The sequence below is a fragment of the Carassius auratus genome, chromosome 26 (genome assembly GCF_003368295.1).
Source record: "Carassius auratus strain Wakin chromosome 26, ASM336829v1, whole genome shotgun sequence".
NCBI lineage: Eukaryota > Metazoa > Chordata > Actinopteri > Cypriniformes > Cyprinidae > Carassius > Carassius auratus.
The window spans coordinates 12,989,608-13,015,087 of NC_039268.1; the positions used below are offsets into that span (position 1 = coordinate 12,989,608).

Here is a 25,480-nt window from a genome sequence, read left to right on the forward strand (position 1 = left end):
AGTTGGTCAGCAGCAGGAAGCATGAAGTGCTCTAAAACTTCCTGGCATATAGCTGTGTTGACCTTGGACCACAGAAACCTCAGAGACTCTGATTGTGTAGCCTACAGAACTAAACTGAGAGACCATTTAAAGGCCTTTGCAGGTGTTTTTAGTTAATTAGCTGATTAGAGTGTGGCACCAGGTGTCTTCAATATTGAACCTTTTTCACAATTTTCTAATTTTCTGAGATAGTGAATTTGGGATTTTCCCTAGTTGTCAGATATAATAATCAAAATTAAAAGAAATAAACATTTGAAATATATCAGTCTGTGTGTAATGAATGCATATAATATACAAGTTTCACTTTTTGAATGGAATTAGTGAAATCAACTTTTTGATGATATTCTAATTATATGACCAGCACCAGTAGTGCCCCCATCACTACACTGGGGTGCTAGGACCCACACTGACTGCAGGGTGAGCACCCCCTACTGGACTCACTAACACCTCTTACAACAGCAACCTAGTTTTCCCAGGAGGTCTCCCATCCAGGTACTGACCAGGCTCAACCCTGCTTAGCTTCAGTGAGCAACCAGTCTTGGGCTACAGGGTGACATGACTGCTGTGAAATGACATGCTAATGACATTTTTTTTTTTTCATTCTCATTTGAGGGAATTAAATACTGTACCCAGTATTTACACATCCCTAACTCAGTACACTACTTCAAGTGTATTCTTCCTCTTGTCAGTTCAGGTCACTTTATGTTCTTTAGGTCTTTATGTTCCTTCACAGTGAGGCAAAAAGTGACTATCCAAAACCTTCACCATTTCAGTTCCTCTCTGGTCGAATGATCTGCCAACCTCCACCCAACTAGGACACCTAGTAGACACCTTTATTTATATAGCACTTTATACAGTACAGATTGTGTCAAAGCAGCTTTACAGTGGATCAGATCCACCATCTGGTCTGGATCAAGTAGGGCTCGCTGCAACCTGCGGTGGACATCCAACCCCGCCCACATCCAAGCGTGACGTCAGACACCCCGCACACATCCAGGTGACTGCAGTAACCAATGACATCTGATCTGTATATGGACTGGCAGTCCTGCATCTGAGTGGCTACAGTGACCTTGGACTAAAAATAGATGCCATTCTTCTTCTTACGATGTAACAAGTGCATGGGTGTTATGACAAGTGTTCCTGATTCTGGTTGACCTTAATGTGGCATAACTCATTTCTTCCACAAACACATTTTGTAAGTCGTTTTGGATAAAAACATCTGCTAAACACAAAAAATGTAAATGTACTTGTATGAATTATTGAAAATGAAGCATGCCCTGTTAGCAGCAAAAGGTTGGCGTTTTTCAGAAATAAAGCTCATACCTGCTCTGATCTACAGTCACAATAAGCTCTTAAAGGGGTCATATGATGCTTTTATAAAGATCATTTTTTTGTGTATTTGGTGTAACAGAATGTGTTGACATGCTTTAATGTTCAAAAAACACATTAATTTTCAAATACTGTACATTATTGTAGGTCCTCCATGCACCACTTCTCTCAAACTAGTCGTTTTCTACGAAGTCCCTCTTTCCGACATGCGCAGTCTGCTCTGATTAGCCAACTCACCCAGTGCATTGTGATTGGCTGATCACTGCAAGCACTCGTCGGAAATGTAACACCCCTTTCCATAATCGTGAGCTTTGTCTTTCAAAATGTAAAAACAGTTAATAATGTCCTTAGTTTTACCACCAGATCAGGCCCAAAAGAGGAACAGAGTTGCATGACAGACACAGTGATGAAGCTAGTTTGTGTTAGTACATAAGCCACGGACGGTTAAGACAGCTGACTCCACTGTGATGTCCCTCTCTACTTCTCACTTGCTCACACACACATGAACAAGCATGCCACACACACACGCGATGCACAAAACTCTGCATTTGAACATTTAATAGAAAATACTTAAACTAATTTTTAATATATATATGTACACCAGTCTCTGTGTCCCTGGGTGTCCACGAGTGAGCTCACTTCCCCATAGGCACTTCACCATAGCCACTATAATTCCTCTAGTCTGGTCCTGTCTTTCCCTGTTGTTTGTATAGAGTTCTTACCCTTAGTGTTACCAGTGTTCTCGTCTCCCGAGTCTTACCCTTGCCTTCTCGTCCTCCGAGTTCCCGTTCCTTTCCTTCCGGCTCCCTCTTTTGTTTTGTTTGTCTCCTTGGACTGTTGATTTGGATTACCCTCATTTGTTAAATAAATTACCTGCAATTGGATCTCTCCCTCTCCTTGTGTTTCTCTGGTGCATGTTCGTTACAGAAGGACTCCATCCTAGAGATTCAGCGGTATGTCTGCTCCAATTTCCTCCCCAGCCATCAAAAGGGAGAGGAATGGCTTTGAGGGTACTTGCCAGGTTGTGTTCCGTGGAACCAGGGGAGGTTGCTCTGGAGTGAGTAGTCGAGAGGAGGTCCGGCAGCGATCTCCACTGCGGCCTCCCGCTGCGCAGCATGGCCGCCAACCCAGCACCACGAGGCAAGATGGAAGCCAGTCCCACACCACAGCACAGCATGGCCGCCAGCCCAGCGCCACGAGGCAAGATGGCCGCCAGCCCAGCGCCACAGCACAAGATGGCCGCCAACCCAGCGCCAAGAGGCAAGATGGACGCCAGCACAGCGCCACAGCACAAAGTGGCCACCAGTCCAGCGCCACACTGCAAGATGGCCGCCAGCTCAGCGCCAATGCTCAAGATGGCCGCAGAGACGATTTTGAATTATTTCTCCATTCTGTCAAAAATCCTAGAGATTCCCAAAACTGTTCACGTCACGTTGGCTGAGCCAGCACCACAGTATAGGATTGCCACCAACCCAGCGCCGCTGTGCAACAGGGCTTAGAATGCGGAGAACTCTGCCTTTGTTCAGAAACACTCCTCTAGCCCCAGCTGGCCTGCTTTAGCCCAAGGTTTTCGTCGGGCCAAAAAACCCTGGTTGTTGGCCCAGAGGAAGCCCTGACGAGGCACGATTAAGCCCCAGAGGTGACCGTGGAAACGCAACTTGCCCTGGCACGCACTAGCACGCACTAGCACGCCCGGTTTAAGCTCAACAGTGGAAACGCGGCTACTCACTACTCGCCAATTTTAGCACCGCGGCTTGTTGAACCATTGGCATATCGCGAGAGTGATTCAAAAGCACAAGGAGTCGTCTGCTCTCTAAGCTCTTGTGGTTTTTTGATTTCACACACCGGTCGGTCTGATAGTGATGATCCGCTTCATGTCGAACAAGCCTAATGATTCAATGAACCATTCATAAAGAACCATTTAATTCACTCTTGAATGAATCAGCAATTTGAACAAATTAAATTAATGAATAAATGACCTTATCATTCAGACATTACCACCACCTACTGGCAGTTTTAGTTTATTATTTAGAGTATAATTTAATTAAAGAAACAATTTCATATTTTCATAGTAATAATAATAAAATAAAATAAAAAATATTAAAGTTACAACCAACCAAAAATGACAATTCTGTCATCATTTACTCACATTGTCCAAAAGAGTAGGCTATATGTTATAAATTTTATCAAACAAAATATTTCTTTCTGAACCTACTTTTTGTAATCTCTGTTTAATGCTTTACACAACAATACATTTAAATTATCTGTTGGGAGTAATTTCTCAAAATTTGATGTGCAATTTTTTTAATCACTACATCATGTAATTATTTTGATTTATATATATATAATGCAGAGTCAGAGGTTTTGAAGGCAAACATTAATGCCTTGATTAATTGCAAAGGTTTGATAGAACCGGCTGGAAGACCTGCCAAGAGAACATTGCAATTGTCCAACCTGGACAGAACAAGAGCTTGAACAAGAGTTGTAAAACTTATATCACATTACATAATTTATTGCATCTGTACAAGTTTTATTGCAAATTTTTATTACATTCCTCTATAATGAAAAGTTTAAACTCCAAAGTTTAGATTCCAGCGTGTGACACCTTTAGTTAAATAGTTTATACCATATTGCTGTTTATTAATAGGAAAATCCTCCTACTGCAATGGGGCGTGTGTTTACGTCATCGCGTGCCGCTGCGCGTACTCGTAGACGTCAAAGCGGGAGTAAGGGCGGGCTCGGAGCGCATAGCAGTGAGGCCAGCCAGGGTCCAGTCTTAAATTTCTGGCTGCTTGTGGTCCTCCACTTATTCAATGAACGGCACAATGGCTGCATCGTCGAACAGAATCATGCTGGGCCCCCTCGTAGCCGCTATCGACCAAGGCACGAGTTCCACGCGCTTTCTGGTAAGTCCCATCTTGAAGACTGTCATCGTGCTGTGGTGGAGCTCAAGTGGCTCGCATACAGATTGGAGAGTCCTCTCCGTGCCCTTGCCAACATGTGCGGGTAAATATGTCGGAGCCGGTTCAGATGGACTTGGGTCATGCCAGTTTACCCACGTGGATTGCGTGTAGTTTCTGAATCCCCTCGTTAGCTCAATCCCAGTCCTTCTAATTGGTTTTCTGTTTGCTTGATGCTAAAGAATCTGCACTGAGAATCTGCTCAGAATCTGTGAAATTCATCTTGCTAATAATTTTTGTTTTAACCAGTTACACAGTCTTTGGATTTGAGCAGCATTACAAAGTTCAAATGTTTGCTTAAAACACACTTTAATCCCCACAATAATGGCAGTTGTAATCATGGTGTTTTGTGTGAACATCCGTGAACTTTTTTTAACGAGTAGCTCCAAAAAGTCTGTGAGAGACTGTCTGGGGTCTAACGTTAGCTGTTTTTTATTCTATTCGTGTCTTGTGCTTATTTCTGGTGGTCTTAAAAGTTTTAATTCACCATTTCACAAATTAAACAAGAATGAAATACTAAGCAATGTGATCATAATGTACAGCTAAGTTATTTCTATATTCTAGTATTTGGCATTAGAGATATTCAAGCCTTAAGAATTTCTTTTAATTTTTTTTAAGGATTTAAAAAGTAGTGGCGATCTGTTGGAAACTCATGGTGTTCCTAGAAAGTCTTACATTTACCTGCAGAAACCCTGCTTGTGGTGCTCTGTAAGAAAGGTCACTGTAGGCTATTGTGGGCTGTGTGTGTTAGATCTGACAAGGTTGTGGCAGGAAAAGTGGACAATTCAATATAATTTCTTTGTGTGTCCAGTAGGAAGAGGTTTGTGTTTAAAGAGTGTGTGCTTGTAATTCTTGGGCCTGACAAATAAACATTCCTCATATTGTTCAAATGTTGTGGCCAGAATTGTCAACAGAAAAGCTCAAAATGAGGTCTTTGCAAATAATTTTTGGAAATTTCAGTTTTCAACATCAGTGACAAATCACTGCAATACCATGCTGAATTGCAGCAGGTTTTTTTTTTTTTTTTTTTTACCTTTGACTTGTGTCTTCTAATATTGAATGTTGAATTTGGACAGATTGGAGTCTTATCAAAATGAACTCTCATATGGTCAAATACCAAAAACATATATTTTTTAATAACTTAAATTCTTTGTTCTTTTAATTGTAGGTTTTCAATGCAAAAACAGCAGAGCTTCTCAGTCACCATCAGGTTGAGATTAAACAGAGCTTTCCTAAAGAGGGGTGAGTATTGTGTCCTTTGTGTTGACACACTGGTTCAATGGGGCAATGGATTATGCAATATAGTAGAAGTACAATTTGTGATTCAAATCATAAGTTCACTATTGGTTCATACTGCTATTCTGGATGAGCTGAATAGGATTTTTTCCATTCACATTGATGGCAAAGATGTCAGCTGTGTTATGCACAGTGTGCTATATTTAAGAATCATGCAAATTTCATATGGCTGGCTGGAAGTGAGAACCAGGGTTATTTTTGTATCACTGAGGTCCTGTTATATTTTTTAATTTCATATTTTCTGTTTTATTTTAATTAGAGTTGTAGTCATGTAATGTGTGTTTGTCACATTTCTTAGTGTTTTTTTTTTATGTTTATATACTTTTTTTTATTTTGAAGTACATTAGTTAAACTAAAAAAAAGAGAAATATTGTATAATATAAAGTTTTTTTTTAGGTATTTCTTTATGTATTTTTAAGTTAACTATAGTAACCTGTTACAAATGATATATTGTCTTCCCTCAGCTGGGTTGAGGAGGATCCAAAAGAGATTCTTCAGTCTGTGTATGAGTGCATGGACCGAACCTGTGAGAAACTGACCCAGCTCAACATTGACATCTCGAACATTAAAGGTAACGAGACAACTTATTTCTCCCCTCACCTGCTATTACGTGCTCATGGTTGTTTATTTTTATTTCTTCATGTTTTAATCGGTCTGCAGCTATTGGTGTGACCAATCAGAGGGAAACCACCCTTGTTTGGGACAAGGAAACAGGAGAACCACTTTATAATGCTATAGGTAAATATTATTACCTTCATATTATATATGCCCAGGGGTGGACTGGCCATCTGGAGCACTGGGAGTTTTCCGGGTGGGCAGTTGGACAATAGGGAAAATTTTAATTATAGGAAATTTTTTTATTCTTCATCGGCCCACTTGAGTTTCTCAGACTCCGATAGCAGTGTAACAGTGCTCGGCAATGACAAAATGATTGAAATGGCCAATCAAATCATAGGAGGTGAGATTGAAATTGTTCACATAAGCTGAGCAGGAATTCTGTCACAGTGCTGTTTAACACTTGAAGAATGTTCAGCTGCTTACATCTTCTCAATGTATTTGTTAATTTTCACACAATGTAATTCTTCATTGTGTGTAATGAGCAATGAAATGGAATCCTTGTGAATGTGAAATGTGTTTGCATGTAGTGAATGTTACTTTGCTTTTGTGGTAGCCTTTTGGTGACTTCACTTGTCTAAGAAAATGACTAATTAAACTCAAAGTAGGAGAGTTCTCATCTTTAGACTTGACTTTAACTCAAGTGTGTCGTTGTTTGGACCGCCATATATTAACATAAAAATATTGTTTGTTTGCAATTAGTTTGCATGCATTATTTTATTGGAAATAAGTGTTCTTTAACTGTTTACAGCCTTAGTTCTCTCTCTTGGACGAGACAAATTCAAGTGTCATCTTTGGGTAAAGTCCAGGGTTCATGAACTGCAGCCATTTGATTTTGGGTTTGTCCTTTTCAGATCTGTGCTTAAAAGCAAGCATCCAGTTAAAGGGTTAATTAGCCTAAAAATGATAACTATGCCATCATTTACCCACCCTTAAATAATTTCAAACCCACTTGGCCCAGTTTTTTCATAAAATATAAAAATAATTTTTACACCGTAAAACACAATAATCATGTTCCACAGGGACTTTTTAATGCTCCAACAAAAAAACAAATTACCACAAGAAAAGTACTGTAAAAGCCATCCACATGACTTCTGCACTATATTCATATAATCTTTAAGCCGTAATTCAATTTTAGCGACCCTGTATAAAAAAGAGCAGAGCAAACATTTGTCATGTACATCAGAAAAGAATAGATGAATTAAAATTTAAATTAGTATGTCAGTCATTCATGGTAATTAGCATAAAAAGGTGTTTTTATTTCAATTAAAACATTTTAGTAAGTTATGTCAAACACATAATGAGCTGGAGTGTCATGGTGTTGTGGGCCACTTTATGCCATAATGGATGGATTGATGGGCAACTTTTAGTCCAAGTCCACCCCTGCATATGACCATTGTTTAGTATATAAGTAATGATATCTTATGCTTTACAATCCATAATTAAATGACCAAATAATTTCTGATTTGTTTGGATGTTTAGTTTGGCTTGATCTGCGGACCCAGTCAACAGTAGAAAGGCTCATCAACAAAACTCCTGGCAGAAACAAAAACCATCTCAAGGTGAGAGTGCCATTGTCTCCTTGTAAATAAGACTGACATGATCTTGAACAGTTATATCCACAATCAGTTATGTTAAACAGGTTTCAGTATGTCAGATAGGAAGTCTTCAGGAAATGAAAATTGAAGTTTTGACTGAAGTCTGGCTATTTTAATCTTGTCCCACCCTAATTTTTTTATTTAAACAGAAATATATTCAAACATAGAGGAAGCATTGCACTTATCAGTCCACTTCGAACTGCACTTTGGTTATTTTTTATTTCTGTTCCTGTACACAAAGTTTGAAAAACTGAAAATATATAAATATTTGTACTTCTCTTGCTTCATACAGCACAAGACTGGCCTACCCATCAGCACGTACTTCAGCGCAGTGAAGTTACGCTGGCTGATGGATAATGTTGAAAAAGTCCATGAAGCTGTGCTCTCTCACAGGGCCATGTTTGGAACAGTGGACTCCTGGCTTATCTGGGTAAGAGCAGTGCCATTAAGGTTTCTCTTCTGCATCTCTATAGTGTTTGTGTATATGTTTTTGAAGTTTAATGGTAAAAGAAGAAATAAGTGCACGATTAAGGAGCATTCCAAGGTTTTAGACTGCTGAATGATTACACTTATCCTTGTAGAATATAGATACTCAAAAATAAACTCAAGCACTTGGTCTTGGATTGAATTCAGATGCTGTAATGGTTTACAACCACATTTCTGTATACATTTTGCATGTATTATTAATCAAGCATACCTGATTCAGGTCATCAGCTCAGAGGAGATCCTAAGACCTGAAATGGATGTTTTAAGTTGAGGAGACTCCAGGAATGTTATTGGGAACCACTGCTCTATTCAGTATGAAGTGATCATGATGTAAATATTTTAACTTGTCTAATCTGTGATATCCACTAACTTTCAGTGCCTGACGGGGGGGAAGAAGGGAGGTGTTCATTGCACAGATGTAACCAATGCCAGCCGGACAATGCTCTTCAATATTCACACAATGGACTGGGATCCAGAGCTCTGCAAGTAAGTACAAAGTACATAGTTTTATATAAATGTTTATGGCCCAAAGCTTATTTGCATATGTAAATGTCAAAAAGAATGTTGGATACTCCACCCAAAATATAAAAATTTTATCATAATTTACTCAGCCTCATTCCATCCTAGACTTTTTTTCTTCTATGTGACTCAAGTTTACGAATCACTGTCTTCTCAAGCAAACCTATAGGTTTTTGCTTCTGACCAGCTGTCCCTCCAAGGTTTGCTTGACATAAATGTTAGCATGTTTGTGAAACATAATGTCCAATTATGTTGTGAAATAAAACTGAAAAGTAATGGCATTTCTCACATCAGCTTAAAACATGTTCTTCTGGAAGCTGGCTGGAAGCAATGGTTAGAAACGTTTGAAATATGACACACCATTTGAGTCAGATTTTTGTTCATCAACTTGGGTCATATGGATTACCATCATGTTTGTTGAGTGTGGTTTTTGAAGCGTAAACTTTGAGGGTTCATTCACTTGTTTGAGTTCATCTGAATAATTCATACATTTGGAACGACATGATTTTTTGATTCATTTTGGATTTGGAGTATGCCTTTAAGATTGGAATACACTTACATAAGTTTTTAAATCTACACTGCACATTACACTCTTGACAATTTGTGAATGGTTAGAGAAAAACTGACCATCATACACTGAATGACAGACTATCACACACTACCAGATTTTCAAAAAGTTATTTCAAACACAACAAACCCGCTCAGAAAGATGGCCATCATACACTGTGTGGTTTTATTTATTGTCCTCCTCTTTATAAAATCTGTCAGTTATGCCTAAAATATCAGAGCAATAATCTGGGCAAAAGATGTGTAGTGTATTCCAGCCTTTACTGTTTTTAAAAAAATGTATTCATAACATATATTTCTTACATATTTAACAGATATTTTGATATACCAATGGAAATCCTGCCAAAAGTGAGAAGTTCTTCAGAGATTTATGGTTTAATGGTAAGTGTTTGACTCCAAAGAGATAATTTCTTTCTGTACTTCTGTTACATAATGCATTGATAGGATTCTGTTGTGAAAAATTGATGAGAGAAATGCTCTTTGCTCCAGAGCAGTGTCTGTCAAACAGTAACTGTTTATTCTTTAACTGTACATACACAATCCACAACTCCAATGACATCTTTACATCCAAAGTTGAATTTTGCTGTGGAGCAGTCATTTAACCCTTTGGAGATTTTAGTGTGTCTTTATCATGATTATATTTTATGTCCTGTGATCTCTGTGGGCTGACTGATAGAAAATCAGCTCTAATCTGGTGAGTATCTCTAGCTGTCATGTCTGGCCAAACTTTGCTGTCATGTCATCACAGAAGTTGGTGCATTTCCAATATGTAGCAAAAACTTTTTTTATTGTAAGTGAATTTGCTTATATTCCAGAGTTAAGGTCTTATTGGAAATGTACCGGATGGTGATCTTGTCATTGTCGCCCAATGCACTGCCTGTCCTTTCCAACAGCTCTTGGATTTTAGGAACTTTTTCATGTAGTTTTCTGGTTATGGTCCTTTTCTTTGTTCCCTTTTTCTTTATTCATTCACTATGGCTGAACCCACACCATATTTGAGTTGCAGTGATGGAAATCAAGCATATTTTCACAGTTTTTAACATGCTTAGTCAATGATTCTTCTTTTTTGAGTATGTTTAGAGCAGATACTTGCAGCATACAGCGGCAGATGATTTGCCAAAGATGTTCATGTCCGCTACAGTATTAGAATTTATAAGTATTAATCTCTCGAGTGTTAGAGTTCTGTTTTAGAGCAGGGGGCTGTATAATGCATGTTAATTATTACATTTATTTGTATATTAGTAAATTCTTCCCTTAATGATTTACTTTTTACAGTGTTTTTTTTTTTTCTTGCAGAAATCTGGCCCTTTAACTGGTGTCCCCATATCAGGGGTAAGATTATTAGATAATTTTTTGAGAAAGATTACATTCTTTCTCTCTTGCTTCCCAAGTTGTGTGTGTGTAAATATAATTATTTTGAGTCTGACAATTAAAATCATAATGCATATAAAATACAGAAAGTGACTTTACATCCGTTTACAGTGTCTTGGTGACCAGTCTGCTGCGCTGGTGGGACAGATGTGTTTCAAGGATGGACAAGCTAAAAATACGTATGATTTTGTTTTGTCAATCTTTCTTTATCTCAGTTCTTCATAGCCTAATTTGTCAACATGCAAAAATGCGCACTTGGACTAAATAAAAATGTTGTGATTTTGTACATTTGATCACAATGTGTAACCTATTTAATTTTTTTTTTTCAGTTATGGTACTGGTTGTTTCCTGCTTAAAAATGTAGGAACAAAGGTATTCAACATACTTAAAGGCTCAAAAATACATTTTACTTTTTTTTTTAATCTACATTGTATTTAAACAATTTGTTTTTTTATATATCTTAAAGCCTGTAATGTCGGACCATGGACTCCTGACCACGATCGCATATAAGCTAGGGCGTGACAAGCCAGCCTGCTATGCACTAGAGGTAATGTTGACATAGTTGATTACATTTATTATGTTCCTGGCAGATTATTTCTTACCAAAGCAATGCAAAGGTTTTGTTTCTGTGGCAGCTATGTAATTCTACTCTCAAAAACATAGAAGCCTATTCATTTTTGATAATTACTTTGTGATTTAGAGTAGCCAATACTTCACTCTTGCTCAGCTGGAGTTTTTCTTCTCTAGGGTTCAGTTGCCATTGCAGGAGCAGTTGTGCGTTGGCTGATGGATAATCTCGGAATTATCCAAACCTCTACAGAACTAGGTGTGTTTGTGTAAAGGTTATATTTTTACCCTAATTCAAGAGTATTTAACCCAGTTTTGAAATATTTCATTTTAAACATTTCACTTTCCACCCCAGAGAAACTAGCTGCTGACGTTGGCACGTCATATGGCTGTTATTTTGTCCCTGCATTCTCTGGATTATATGCGCCATACTGGGAACCAAGTGCTAGAGGGTTAGTGACCGATACATCCATTTGAAAAATAATTTTCTGTTGATGTAAGCAATGTAAAACTCTATAAAGTCTAAGGAGAATGAGCTTTACATTAGAGAAAGGCGTTAAAGCAAAAAAAAAAAAAAAATCATAAATAATAATCCTGTTGTGAATTTCATTGTGAATTTATTATTTGAAGTGCAGTTGTTAATACAGGTGAAATGTACAACATTGAACCTTTTTTTTTCTTTTTTGGCTTTCAACAGAATCATCTGTGGTCTAACACAGTTCACCAATAGGAGTCATTTGGCTTTCGCAGCACTTGAAGCTGTCTGCTTCCAGACACGAGAGGTAGCCTAAGTTCGTGAATTTGCATCTGCCTGATTATATGTTCTTATTACGTCGCTCTCTAAAATAATTGATCTTAAATATTGACTGTTGAAGGAATTTTGTGTTCTATTTAAACTAATTAATAGTTTCAACTCCAGTCTTTTTCATATTAATTTGTTTTAAAAAAGGTGTGTAATAAGCAGGATAATATATATATTTAGCTGTCCAGTTAATTTTTTGATCAACCTGTTGAGGTTATTTTGCAGGGTCAGTTTGCTGTTTATTATCCCTTACTTATTTTTACAGCCTTAAGGATAGAGATGACTTTTTTTACAGTATGAACTTTGAGGATGCTAAAGGATGCTCAAATTTGTTTCAGATTCTGGATGCAATGAACCAGGATAGCGGTATTCATCTGTCCCAGCTCCAGGTTGATGGAGGCATGACGTCCAACCGGTTACTGATGCAGCTGCAGGCAGACATACTGTGTATCCCAGTGGGTAAGATACACATTTTCATCTTGTAAGTCTTTATATAAGGATATACGTAAACACTGGTGTAAATTAAACATTTAGTGGTATTTGCATATGGGTGGATATGTGATATAGTTTGTATGTATTTACAGTAAAGCCATCCATGCCTGAGACCACAGCTCTTGGTGCTGCCATGGCAGCAGGAGCAGCTGAGGGGGTCAGTGTCTGGAGCCTAAACCCAGAAGATCTCACAGAGGTTACTTCAGAAAGATTTGAACCTCAGATCAACCCAGAGGGTAATGGAATCTAAAATGCACCACACACCAATTCATAACTGATGAAAATTGCCTGAACCATATGTGTAAAGGGCGTTTTACACTGAACATGATGCAAAAACGTTTTGGATTTGTTATTTTTGAGGACGGGAAATGGATACAATGTAAATTTGAACGACGCAAACCAGCACATATCGAGCAAAAACGAATGGCACTGTTTTGGAACTATTTAGATTGCATGTGGTGGAGAGTGAAGTCACTGTTTGTAAAATTTTAATTTTTGTTATATAAAAGAAGCGGTCCTAGTTAAAGGGTTCCTTTTAAAAGCACAAACTGGCACAAATCTAGCACAAACGAATGACACCTGTTTTGTGTGATTTAGACGAACTGGGGTGTAGAGTGACGTCACAGCCTCCAAAAATATTTTGGATGTATCTATGGAAGGAAAATAGATACAGTGTTTGTTTTAATGGCACAAACAGGCACAAATCGAGCACAAACGATCTACGCTGGTTTGGAGCAATTTGGCCAACATGGGGGGGAGAGTGACGTGTTTAAAAAGAATGTTTAATATCTCAAACACCAAACCATCACAAACGTTTGTTTCTTTGGCACAAATCAGCACAAACGTAGCACAAACAAATTGCATAATTTTGGTGATTATTTCTTTTTATGGGGTGCCAACTTCACGGAGGTTACCCCAGAACGTAATCAATGTAATCGGCGTTGTTTGTTTATTAGATACTGTATCACTCGCATGCTGAACGTAAACAATGCTGATGTTTTGTGCTCACCAAGGTTTGGATGGCATAATTCACAGCATTTATTTTAATCCGGAATAACCTACTAAGTGTGAACACACTCTAAATAAAGGTCCAGATGAAAAAATTTTTATTTTTATTTTTTTTCTCTTGCAGAGAGTGAACTGCGATATGCTCGCTGGAAGAAAGCTGTTCAGAGGGCTATGAACTGGGAAACCACAGAACCAGTCAACAATGGAAATGGTGTGTTTATTTACATTTTTATTTTATTTAACTCCATTAACCAATCAGTCAACTAATCAGAAATGCCTTATTCAAATAATAAAAAAATATTGATATTCTAATTAGTAAAATTAGTTTAGTAATTGGTCAATTTTTTTATTTTTTATTTTTTCTGGAAGATCTGAACCTCTTTCCTCATGTTTGTTCCATATCCAAAAAAACGAACAAAAAACAAAACATAAAGCATTTCAACCAGGCCCACAAAAGTAGTCAAAGACTAAGGTCGGTTTGTAGTAATCAATAACCAGAGCTATTGACCCAGAATGTCCAAAGTCAGGGGGAATGGATGTTTTGCAAGTGTTGTGTGTTTTTTTTTTTTTTTTTTAGGGAGGTACAAAGTCCTGTTTCTATTTATTTATTAGCTGGTTTGAAGTAAATTAAATCTCCAGGAGCAGAAATTTTATTTTATTTGGTTTGACAAAATCAGTATTTACTTAATTGTTCCACTTGTTTTCTCTCTTCACTGTCTTGCGTGACATGGACCTGTGTTCTGGACAACCAACAGAGGAGACTAGTATCTTCAGTAGTGTTCCCTTGGGCTTTTACATTCTCGGTAGCATGTTTATGTTAATTGGAGCAAAGTACATTGCAGGTCAGTGTGAGAGCGAGTGAATGAGAGATGGCGAAAGAGCCCAATGCATGTTTTGTATGTGTGTCCTTTAAGTTCACTGGCCTGAGAGAAAGTGGTGAACATGAGTGTATAACGACCACTCATTCGTTTTCTTGTAGTAGTGTGAATGAATGGCATAGAATAGCATTTCATCTGAGTCTATAAGGAGGAAATTATGGAACAGGTCCCGTTCATGTGTTCACAAAAATCCACAGTTCACAATTTTTGATCAATTGGAGAGTGCTGTGTTAATGATGGCTTTAAACATACGGCTTGGTTTGGTGAAAATAATGGGGAAAAAAGGTACCTGTTCTAAGAATCTCCCTCTCTGCCCCAAACTTTGCTTTTCCTGTCACTTCTATTCCGTGTCGATTTTCCCTTCTTCACAGTCTCCTCTTCTGTTCTCTTCCAGTGTCACGCTATCTCAAACATTTGTGTGCATGCTGAAAACGTCTCTGTTTGAGCAAACATGCAGTTTTAGCTGTTTTAACTTTCCATTTTTTTTTCTCTCTCACTAAAGCAGGGCAGAAGTAGACTTGAACCTTACTGCACTTCAGAAGATGGAAAATGAAGTCATTAGGTCCATGGCTTACCCCTTCAAAATCAAGATGTGCTGTAGTGGCCTTGGCAAAAGACATTCCAACTGAAAGTGTTGTTAATGGTTTCTGCAGAAATGGTACCATAAAATGATAAATTAAGACCTTTCTGGTCATGTAGCAGGAAGTTTTATTGACCATATCTGGTATGATGAAGTCATTATTTTTCATGTCTTCCTGTAGTTTCCCCACACTCTTCTCTAGAAGCAGCAGCTTTAACACTGAAGCTGCTGTGGCTTGGTGTTTCTGGTATTTTTCATGTACAGTACATTCTAATGGAATTGTCAATGATAGTAAGCAACTCTTGGCTGTGCAAAACAGTCATCATTGAGTTTGATATTTTTATATATATATTTAAAGGCACTAACCATCACAGACATCAGCAGATGTGTGTCTATGTACAGTGGTTTTAGTTTGAAGTTTGAAAGAGTGAGACATACTATTAGTTCAATTGAGTTACTTCTCAAATCTATTCAGGAGAGCATTAGTGCACTTTATAATGTATTATGCTGTTATGTGTAACAGCAAGGGAACTGTACAATCTAATGTACATAATGTTGAGATGTTTTTTTTTCTCCTCTTTTACAATTTCATATGCCTGTTGAAAATTTTATTGACAAAAATACTGTGCGTGGAAATCAAGTCAACCTGTCCAAAACACTGTGGCCCTGATGATAGAAGTTGCACTTCTGTATAACTTCTGCCTTCTATATGAGAGACCATTAAACAGGAGGCTTTTTGAGCATTATGGAGTCAACATCTGAACAATTACTGACGGGGACTGCGTAACTATATTTGAACAAACATATTTTAAGAATTGTAGAGCACTGTTTTGTCTTATATTTGGTCAAGTCACTGTAATTTAATCTCTGAAAATTGTGCATGTAAATTACATTACTGTGCAGCTCAAGAAAGTGATGTTATAATATAAAATTAATTTGACCTAAGGATTTACTTTCAGTTCCAGCAATTAGTTTCCGTTTAAATATCTAACTTGAACTTGAAAGGAAATAGTTTGCACCTGATTTTTCTATCATATTTGATGTCTGTGTAATGAAATATAACAAGTTCCATGACAATTAAGAATTTATAAACGGATGAGTTTATTATTATTATTTGCTAAATTTAATTAATATAGTTGCCAAGTTTTCTTTTAATGCAAAAGTTTGTTTTTTAAAAAGCCAATTAGTATTGTGACGAGCACTTGTATAATGTACTCTGAATGGTACTTCCTTGATTTGTCTTTGATTTGTGTCAATGAATACTTGAAATGCAAAATAACTTGATTAACATAAAGTAGCCAGTATTAAACTTCAGTAATTAGTTTTCTTTATTGCATGTGGCGCTGGTTGCTGAATGTGTCATGCTTAAACAAGTTTTATCTGGGTTGTAAATGTTAGCGAGTGATGCTGTGATGTTCATTACCTCATCATTTGCATGTAATTTCTTTCCCCAGGATTTCAAGTAAATTTTCATCACTGAATTTTCTGTTTCTTCACTTTTAGTGTACTTCACTGCTTCTGGGGATTAAAAGAAAAATATGTTTAGTCTGTCAACATGCCAGACATTATATATTGTCCAGTTAAATTCAAGAAACAATTATGTTTCCTTAAAGATAAGATGGACAAAGTTGGACTTAGTGCAGGATGGTTTCTTTTCTCCATCTCTGAGATCTCATTATAGTCTTTGATTACCGGTACATTTCAAAGTATTATCTCAATTTACTCTTGTTATTTCCCTCAAAACACCATGATACATTACTTAAAATTGACAACATATACAAATATAGCTACAAGCAGCAATTACGGGGCCAAGCACTCCAGCGGCAAATTTAGGAGCTAAGCATGGCATGAAGGACCACACCAAATGTAACAATGAGCAATTAAACCAATTTTAGGATGATTGTAATTGAAATGGCTGAAAAATCATAAATACAACCACTAGTAATAAGATTAAATGGCCTATCACTTTTTACCAACAGGTGGCGCTGTAATCAAATCATTTTGGTGTGTTCTGTGTGAGATGACAATAACAAACAAAAAGTTTAGTATCAATATGCTAAAGCATTGCAGAGATACAGCCTGAAGTGTCATTTTGCCATGATGCCTCAAATTCATCGCGGTGGTATGGGTAAACGATTTTGTGTATCGATACAAAATCCATAACATTTTGTCAGCACAGTCTAAAGATCATATGAATCAGTTTTGGTGAAAATCGGACTAATGGTTGATGAGTTCGAAAAAGTAGAAATTTCGGCTTACTCTAGCATATTTGGTATCTATGCTGTCTGCATAAGCCAGGGAATATTGCAAAAGGCTAATGCATTAAAAATTATTAGCATTTTTATATGTGGAATTAATCATAGTTAATGAATGGTGTATTACTCTTGACCAATAGGTGGCACTGTTTCCATTTTATGTGGCATGGTCAGTGTGAGGTGACGATGACACATACAAAGTTTGGTGCAAATATGTCAAAGCTTTGCAGAGATACAGCCTCAAATGCATTTTGGCACCCTTCCAGCAAATTCGTTGATGCGCTAAATGAAAACCGTTTCATATATCAACACGAAATCTATAACTTTTGGCCAATGGGGTCTGAAGATGATCTGTGTCAAATTTTGTGAAAATCGGACTAAAGGTCTTGGAGGAGTTCGAAAAAGTAGATTTTCAACATTAATCAAAATGGCAGACAGGGAGTTCAGATTTCCTACTAAAAAATTGGTATGTCTATTGTCGGCACAACCCAAGGAATATTTTCAGATCAGTTTCATTACAATAGCCTAATGCAATCAAAAGTTATTAGCATTTTTGTAAATTTCATAATTGAAGGTTAATGAATGGTTTATTACTCTTTGACAATAGGTGGCGCTGTTACCAAATTTATGTGGCATGGTCAGTGTTAGGTGACAATGACACATACAAAGTTTGGTGCAAATATGTCAAAGCTTTGCAGAGATACAGCCTCAAATGCATTTTGGCCAGGGGGGCAGGGTTTCATCTTTTTTGAAGCACCCCTGGGCGCCGCCATTGGCTAGCGGACCCCCGCCTGCTGTTAGCATTCCATTGACTCCACTTTGACAGCGAATAACTTTACATCTGAGGCGTTTAAAGGCTCCATTTTTCCATTAATTATTTCTAAAGAAACACGAAAATTTCTAAAAGGCTCCATTACCTTGTATCTTACGTTATGTTTCCATAGAAGCAGTTTTTGTAAAAAAAAAAAAATAGGCTAACGATTGCGTCATAACCAGCAACTCTGTCGCACAGTAGAGAAATTACCATATGGACAGGAGGAGAAGCTCGCAGGCAAACTTTTACTGTCTATGAGGCTATCGGGGGGACGTGGAGGCATGAAGTCCAGGGAGATAATTAATCAGAATACTTGTTCACGCTCGCCTTCTCTGCAAGATTCGGTGGGTGATTCAGATTTCTCTTGGCACAGTGATTAGAAGACGTACAGGTTGCTCACGTGACATTTACATCATCAAGCTCAGTTCGAGTCTGCGCAGTACGCCTGACCCCCAGGAAGTGCTTGCTTCTAATTGACTTCATTTGTCCCTGTTGAATCCAATGGGGTCGCTGTGTCCATTTCTTTTACTGTCTATGATTTTGGCACCTTTCCAGAAATAAAAATGGCTGACACAGGGAAATTGGATATCATTCGAATCAACATGACTGACTGAATCTAAAGATACCAGTTTTGTGATTTTTGGCCAAACCATTCAGAAGTTATAAGCCAAAAGATGCATTTTTCATATCTCCTGACCACTATGTGGCGCGTCATCGAAACACTGCAGGTAGTCTCAGGTCATGCTTGTTATAACACACCAAGTTTGGTCTCAATCTGCCAAACCGTTGCCGAGATATAGCCTCACATGCATTTTTGCATGATTTTCATCAAATTTGTTCACGTGTCATTCGAGAACGGTTGGACAAATCAATTTGAATTCCATAACTTTTTGCCAGCTTTGTCTAAAGATGATCTGAGCCAATTTTCATGAAAATCGGACTAACCGTCTAGGAAGAGTTCGAAAAGGTAGGTTTTTAAAAAATTTAAAATAGCAAAAGAACTAAACCTTGCAATTTTTGGATTTTGGGGTTGATTCGACTTGGCTTAAGCCAAGAATTCAGAGGAAAAAAGAAATTTCATTTTCTGGCTTACGGTTCAAAAGTTATTAGCATAAAAATATAGAAACTTTGGACAAGTGGTGGCGCTTGAGAGTTGGAGTTAGAGACTTCAAATTTGCTATAGTTAATGCTGGGACTGTCAAACCATTACAACTGTCAAGGGGAGCATCACCTGAGACAGCATATACAAGAAGACTTCCATAACTGCCACTTCCACTTCTCGCTTGATGCATCAGCAAGAAGGGATACCCAAGTGACTTGGAAGCTCCTCAGGGTAACCTGGCCAGACATCCCAGAAATTCCTTGCAGTGCCGTGCCAGGCCTGATGATCAAGAAGGATCCCACAGAAACCTATGATCTGGCCGCCTGATACCGGAAGCATGAAACTGGAATCAGGGGTATCATACCAGCTGGACACAATGCTGACAAGTGTTTAGTAAACACTGTGATTGAGCACTGCAAAGAAACTCACACACATAACCACCAGCAATTTAATACATGTATATATAGAATGGATCATACTCACCCAGCCTGGTTCCCGTGCTGGAGCCCCACTCAAGAGGAGACCGTTATGCAGGAAGTTCCCACCTAACCTCGGTCAGGTTGAGAGCTGGTGGTTATAGAGGAATTAGGAAGGGGAAGTTGTAAAAAACCCCAAAGGGAGCGAGCAGATACTCTGTCTCAATGGAGGTATTGAATAATTCGGAAGGCGAGACCGGAGCAGATACCTCATCCTGGAACCGTTTCTGCGCATCACCTCGATATTGCATATTCGTATGCTGGAATCGTTGGATGCGTAAGAAAAACTGCCTTTCCCAGGAAGAAATGGAAGGCTCACCTGACATGGAGGGCTATGGCCAGAAACGACCTCGCGTTACCTTCTTAACATGTTTCCAAGGCAAGTCCAACCTTGCCGCGGAGTGTTCCATAACCTCAACAGTTCCAGGGAAGCAGATGTCTGCCCCTCTTTCCTCGAAAAGAGAGACAACCTAGAGTGGAGACTTTTATTTTATTTTTTAAACGCTCACAAATGCACGCAAATTGCCCCCACAAGGACATTGCGTGCATGCTCTTATCACAAACAACAAATGTTGAGATTGTCTCATCGGGTTGAAAACAACGATGACATGGATTTACACATCCTTTAAACGGTTTGCTAGTGCCTGCTTTACAAGGTTTTTTATGTTTTATATATTTGTTTTTTTTAATTAAGCCGAAGTGCAGTATAAACGAAAGGAAATTACACATAGGGAGAAATTTTCCATAAGATCCTTTACATGTTCTCACTGCGACACAACGTGCAGCGTATATTCAGCTCCCGCGAGAGCTAAACACGCTTCTCTGGCGAGAAACATGCAACCCTAGAGAGACTTAGGTCTCTGCAGAGCAAAAGTGGGCGTTTATCACCATGTGGGTGTTTTTGAAACTGCTGGGTGTTTCTGAATCATGCAATCTAAATGATCCCCCTTACCCAACCCCACCCCTAAACCTAACGTCACTATTACATCAACTAATCAGGTATCATGGTGTAAAAACACCTTGATCTTGTAACTCCCATTATTTTCCTGCAGAGACCTATACTTGACCCTAGACGCTGTACGCTTCAAGCAAAACAGTCAATGAAGACGAAGAAGAGGACGACGTGTTCTCCTGGTTCTTATTTATAGTTGCACTGGTAGTGGCATCAGAGGCTGTCGCTGGCCAACTTGTGGGTGTTTTTTATGCTTCAGAAATGGGTCACGACGAGGTGTTCTCCATAGCGCCCCTTAGAGGACACATTTCAAAGTTCCCTTGAAAGGGAACGTATTAGTTTGCTCTCACAGTATCTACAGCAGTCGTTTGTTATTTTAAGTTATATACATACAGTACATGTTGTAATTGTGAGTGAATTCATGACCTTCACTGAGGGAGAGTTGTATAAGGGCCATTTTGATGCAAGCTTATGTGAAGAATTTTTATTCCTGTCCTAGCGGTCACGCTGACAAAAAATTTACTTACTTTCGCTTTGAGATGCCTTAGTAGAGTTTTCTTGACGGGTAAGTAATCTCTATTAATGGAATTGCTAGGTTTAGATGTTCTGTTTTTCCTAAATTTTGACACAAGTGTTTGTTTTAAAGGAGAACATAAGGGAAAGCTGCTGATCGATGTGGGCAATGGACCATCTATCCACAGCTTCCTGAGTGCATGCAAACATTATGACGAGATTGTGCTGACTGATTTAGCAAATAAAGAGAAATTGAAAAGTGGCTGAAAAAACAAGAGGGGAGTTTAGATTGTAAACCTGTGTTACAGTATGTTTGTAAAATGGAGGGGAAAAGGTAATTTTATTGTTTATTGGGTGTTTATTAAAGCAGACTATGGTAGTCTATTTCTGCCACTTAAAGACATTAATTAAGTTTTAAAAGGGTAACGTGATCAGTGATCGTGTCAGAATTCTAAATTTTCATCTTGCCTTTTCTTCCTCCCTTCTGAATTCTGAGTTTACTGCATTACTCACATTTACATATTACAGTTTACATATTACAACTTACATTTTCTCTGCTTATTGTATTATATAAAGTATGTATAATTCATTGTTTATATTTATATAAAAGTTTCTTAGAATTCCGAAGTCTTAATTACGTTTTTTTTTTTTTTTTTTTTTTTGTGGCAGAAATGGGCTTTACATACTATGGCCTTGTTGACTTTAGAAAAACACTGTCAGGTTTAATTGCTTCAATAGCATTGTGTAACAAAGGAAAATTGCCCTTTTTCAGAACAGTGTCATTTCCATTGTACATCAAGTTATATAACATTCCTCTGGTAGAATTAAATGAGGTCGGTGCAATTAAGTTACATTACATTCTAAACATTAAATTAAAATTCAAGCTCCCGGTAAAACTGTAAAGTTGATGAAACACCCATTTATAAATATGACAGAGCATTCTTTTTAATACACTGTTCATAAACATTTCTTGTATTTTGTTCTAAATTATTTATCTTTTAATTAATCTTTGAATTATGGCAGCCCGTCTGATTTGAAGGCTACACTGAAGCAATGAGTCAAGAAAATTTTCAAATGTGATGTCCAGTTGGAGAATCCATTTTATCCATAAACGATGGAACCAGCTGACTGTGTCATTACATCTCTGTCTGGAAGCAGCATGTTAAGACATTTAAACATACTCTCATGCTTTACATGGGCTGACCATACCTGGTGGACTCTTGGTCATGATAGTTGTTCTGGGTGAGAGCTTCTACAAGGTGGATGAACAGCTCTTTTCTTGTCTTGTACTGAATCAGGATAATATTGAAGAAGTACTCAGTGGTTTAGGCCTCTCAATCCAGGAGTTTAAAGGGATAGTTCACCCAAAAATCTGAATTATGTCATTAATAACTCACCCTCATGTCGTTCCAAACCAGTAAGACCTCCATTTATCTTCGGAACACAGTTTAAGATATTTTAGATTTAGTCCGAGAGCTCTCAGTCCCTCGATTGAAACTGTCGGTCTACCATCCATGTCCAGAAAGGTAAGAAAAACATCATCAAAGTAGTCCATGTTACATCAGAGGGTCAGTTAGAATTTTTTGAAGCATCGAAAATACATTTTGGTCCAAAATAATAGCAAAAATTTATTCAGCATTGTCTTCTCTTCCGTGTCTGTTGTGAGAGAGTTCAAAACAAAGCAGTTTGTGATATCCGGTTTGCGAACAAATCATTCGATGTACCCGGATCTTTTTGAAACAGTTCACCAAATCGAACTGAATCATTTTAAACGCTTTGCGTCTCCAATACGCATTAACTTTTTTATGTGTAGACGGATGTAAATAATAGATTCGTTGTGGAGTGTAGAGAGCTTCATTGATTATAAATGGAACTTTGTGAGATCACATTGAACTGGAGTGACAGCTTTTAAAGATGATTAAGGGAGTTTGCAAATGTGATATTAAATTAAAACATCAGTTCAATAAACAATAAGTTAATATTAAGTGACCTACCTTATATGACTTAAACAATATGAATATTGGGAGAATTTACCCCAATCAACTCTTCTTGTGCAGAACACTAATGTAAAATGACCCACTGATAGAGACTCAGTAATCCTCAGAAATGTGAGATGGTTATGGAAATGATTGATGTTTTCAGCATCTTCAAATTTTAAGCATACATTATGGAAACAAAACTGTGCATTTAATTCTATTCAAATATTATGGTCAGCCATATAGACACGACAGTTGCTGCCGAATGACACATATGTCATAAGAGATATCCTTTGAGAGACAGTTCAATGACAGCAAGCATGTAAAGAAGCTGTTGGAAAACAATCCAAAGAGACAAACTCCATGAACAGTTTCTGTATTAAAATCAAAATTTTCTCTAGAATAAGAAAAAAAATCAGCTTTCTGTATAGGTTTTTTCCCACCACAATTAAAAACAAATAAAATAAAATAAAAATATAAGTAAATTGCAACTTTTCACAAGTTTGTCTTTCATCCCTTGCAATTGTAAATTAACATCTGCAAGACTGCAAGTCTGCATTGTGAGATGTAAATTTAGAATTGCAAGTAAAACATCAGAATTTTTACAAATAAAATCTGCAATTACCTTTTTTTATTACTTTGCAGAAACAAGCTTCCACATCTTTCATCATACAAGAATAAAAAAGTAGAAACAACATGTTTATTAACAGTGTTAAACCAATGTTAATGATAAATCCCCTGTTATGTTTGTACTGGCTACTGTATACAGGCCACCAGGGCACCATACAGACTTTATTAAAGAGTTTGGTGATTTTACATCCGAGTTAGTTCTGGCTGCAGATAAAGTCTTAATAGTTGGTGATTTTAATATCCATGTCGATAATGAAAAAGATGTATTGGGATCAGCATTTATAGACATTCTGAACTCTATTGGTGTTAGACAACACGTTTCAGGACCTACTCATTGTCGAAATCATACTCTAGATTTAATACTGTCACATGGAATTGATGTTGATAGTGTTGAAATTATTCAGCCAAGTGATGATATCTCAGATCATTATTTAGTTCTGTGTAAACTTCATATAGCCAAAATTGTAAATTCTACTTCTTGTTACAAGTATCGAAGAACCATCACTTCTACCACAAAAGACTGCTTTTTAAGTTATCTTCCTGATGTATCCGAATTCCTTAGCATATCCAAAACCTCAGAACAACTTGATGATGTAACAGAAACTATGGACTCTCTCTTTTCTAGCACCTTAAATACAGTTGCTCCTTTACGCTTAAGAAAGGTTAAGGAAAACAGTTTGACACCATGGTAAAATGAGCATACTCGCACCCTAAAGAGAGCAGCCCGAAAAATGGAGCGCAGCTGGAGGAAAACAAAACTAGAGGTATTTCGTATTGCTTGGCGGGAAAGTAGCATATCCTACCGAAAAGCATTAAAAACTGCTAGATCTGATTACTTTTCTTCACTTTTAGAAGAAAACAAACATAACCCCAGGTATTTATTCAATACAGTGGCTAAATTAACGAAAAATAAAGCCTCAACAAGTGTTGACATTTCCCAACACCACAGCAGTAATGACTTTATGAACTACTTTACTTCTAAAATCGATACTATTAGAGATAAAATTGCAACCATTCAGCCGTCAGCTACAGTTTCGCATCAGACAGTGCACTATAGACCCCCTGAGGAACAGTTCCACTCATTCTCTACTATAGGAGAGGAAGAATTGTATAAACTTGTTAAATCATCTAAACTTACAACATGTATGTTAGACCCTATACCATCTAAGCTCTTAAAAGAGGTGCTTCCAGGAGTCATAGGTCCTCTTCTGACTATTATTAATTCCTCATTGTTATTAGGACATGTCCCCAAAACCTTCAAACTGGCTGTTATTAAGCCTCTCATAAAAAAGCCACAACTTGACCCCAGAGAACTAGTTAATTATAGACCAATCTCGAATCTCCCTTTTCTGTCCAAGATACTAGAAAAGGTGGTATCCTCACAATTATATTCCTTCTTAGAGAAAAATGGTATATGTGAGGATTTCCAGTCAGGATTTAGACCGTATCATAGTACTGAAACTGCTCTCCTTAGAGTTACAAATGATCTGCTCTTATCATCTGATCGTGGGTGTATCTCTCTATTAGTTTTATTGGATCTTAGTGCTGCGTTTGACACAATTGACCACAACATTCTTTTGCATAGACTTGAACACTTTGTTGGCATCAGTGGAAGTGCATTAGCATGGTTTAAATCGTACTTATATGACCGCCAT

The 25,480-nt window shown here is 37.6% G+C and overlaps 1 protein-coding gene and 1 pseudogene across 7 annotated transcripts; both read left to right on the plus strand.

Moving 5' to 3' along the window:
• The first annotated feature begins 4,065 nt into the window (after window positions 1-4,065).
• Window positions 4,066-16,588, plus strand: LOC113044359 (glycerol kinase-like). Of its 7 annotated transcripts, none has more exons than XM_026204294.1 (21): window positions 4,066-4,274; window positions 5,497-5,570; window positions 6,089-6,195; window positions 6,285-6,362; window positions 7,722-7,801; window positions 8,130-8,267; window positions 8,700-8,809; window positions 9,724-9,790; window positions 10,086-10,103; window positions 10,706-10,741; window positions 10,892-10,959; window positions 11,110-11,152; window positions 11,247-11,327; window positions 11,528-11,606; window positions 11,703-11,799; window positions 12,045-12,129; window positions 12,488-12,608; window positions 12,734-12,877; window positions 13,774-13,860; window positions 14,405-14,491; window positions 15,030-16,588. In XM_026204294.1, the coding sequence occupies exons 1-21, from the start codon at window positions 4,182-4,184 to the stop codon at window positions 15,041-15,043; spliced, it is 1,707 nt and encodes a 568-aa protein (XP_026060079.1). In that variant the 5' UTR covers window positions 4,066-4,181; the 3' UTR covers window positions 15,044-16,588. The 7 variants fall into 7 exon arrangements, 6 of the variants coding, with proteins under 6 accessions (XP_026060079.1, XP_026060081.1, XP_026060078.1 ...); XM_026204296.1 differs by having other exon boundaries at window positions 15,033-16,588; XM_026204293.1 differs by having other exon boundaries at window positions 14,405-16,588.
• Window positions 16,589-20,919: 4,331 nt separating this feature from the next.
• LOC113044783 (nicotinamide N-methyltransferase-like) lies at window positions 20,920-22,681 on the plus strand (annotated as a pseudogene).
• The last annotated feature ends 2,799 nt before the right edge of the window (window positions 22,682-25,480 follow it).

Bases quoted from the DNA above. Each gene is read 5' to 3' on its own strand.
- LOC113044359 (XM_026204293.1), top strand. From the start codon at position 4,182: ATGAACGGCACAATGGCTGCATCGTCGAACAGAATCATGCTGGGCCCC. The intron at 11,328-11,527 runs GTAATGTTGACA...TTTCTTCTCTAG, and splicing joins CAGCCTGCTATGCACTAGAG to GGTTCAGTTGCCATTGCAGG. The intron at 12,878-13,773 runs GTAATGGAATCT...TTTCTCTTGCAG, and splicing joins ACCTCAGATCAACCCAGAGG to AGAGTGAACTGCGATATGCT.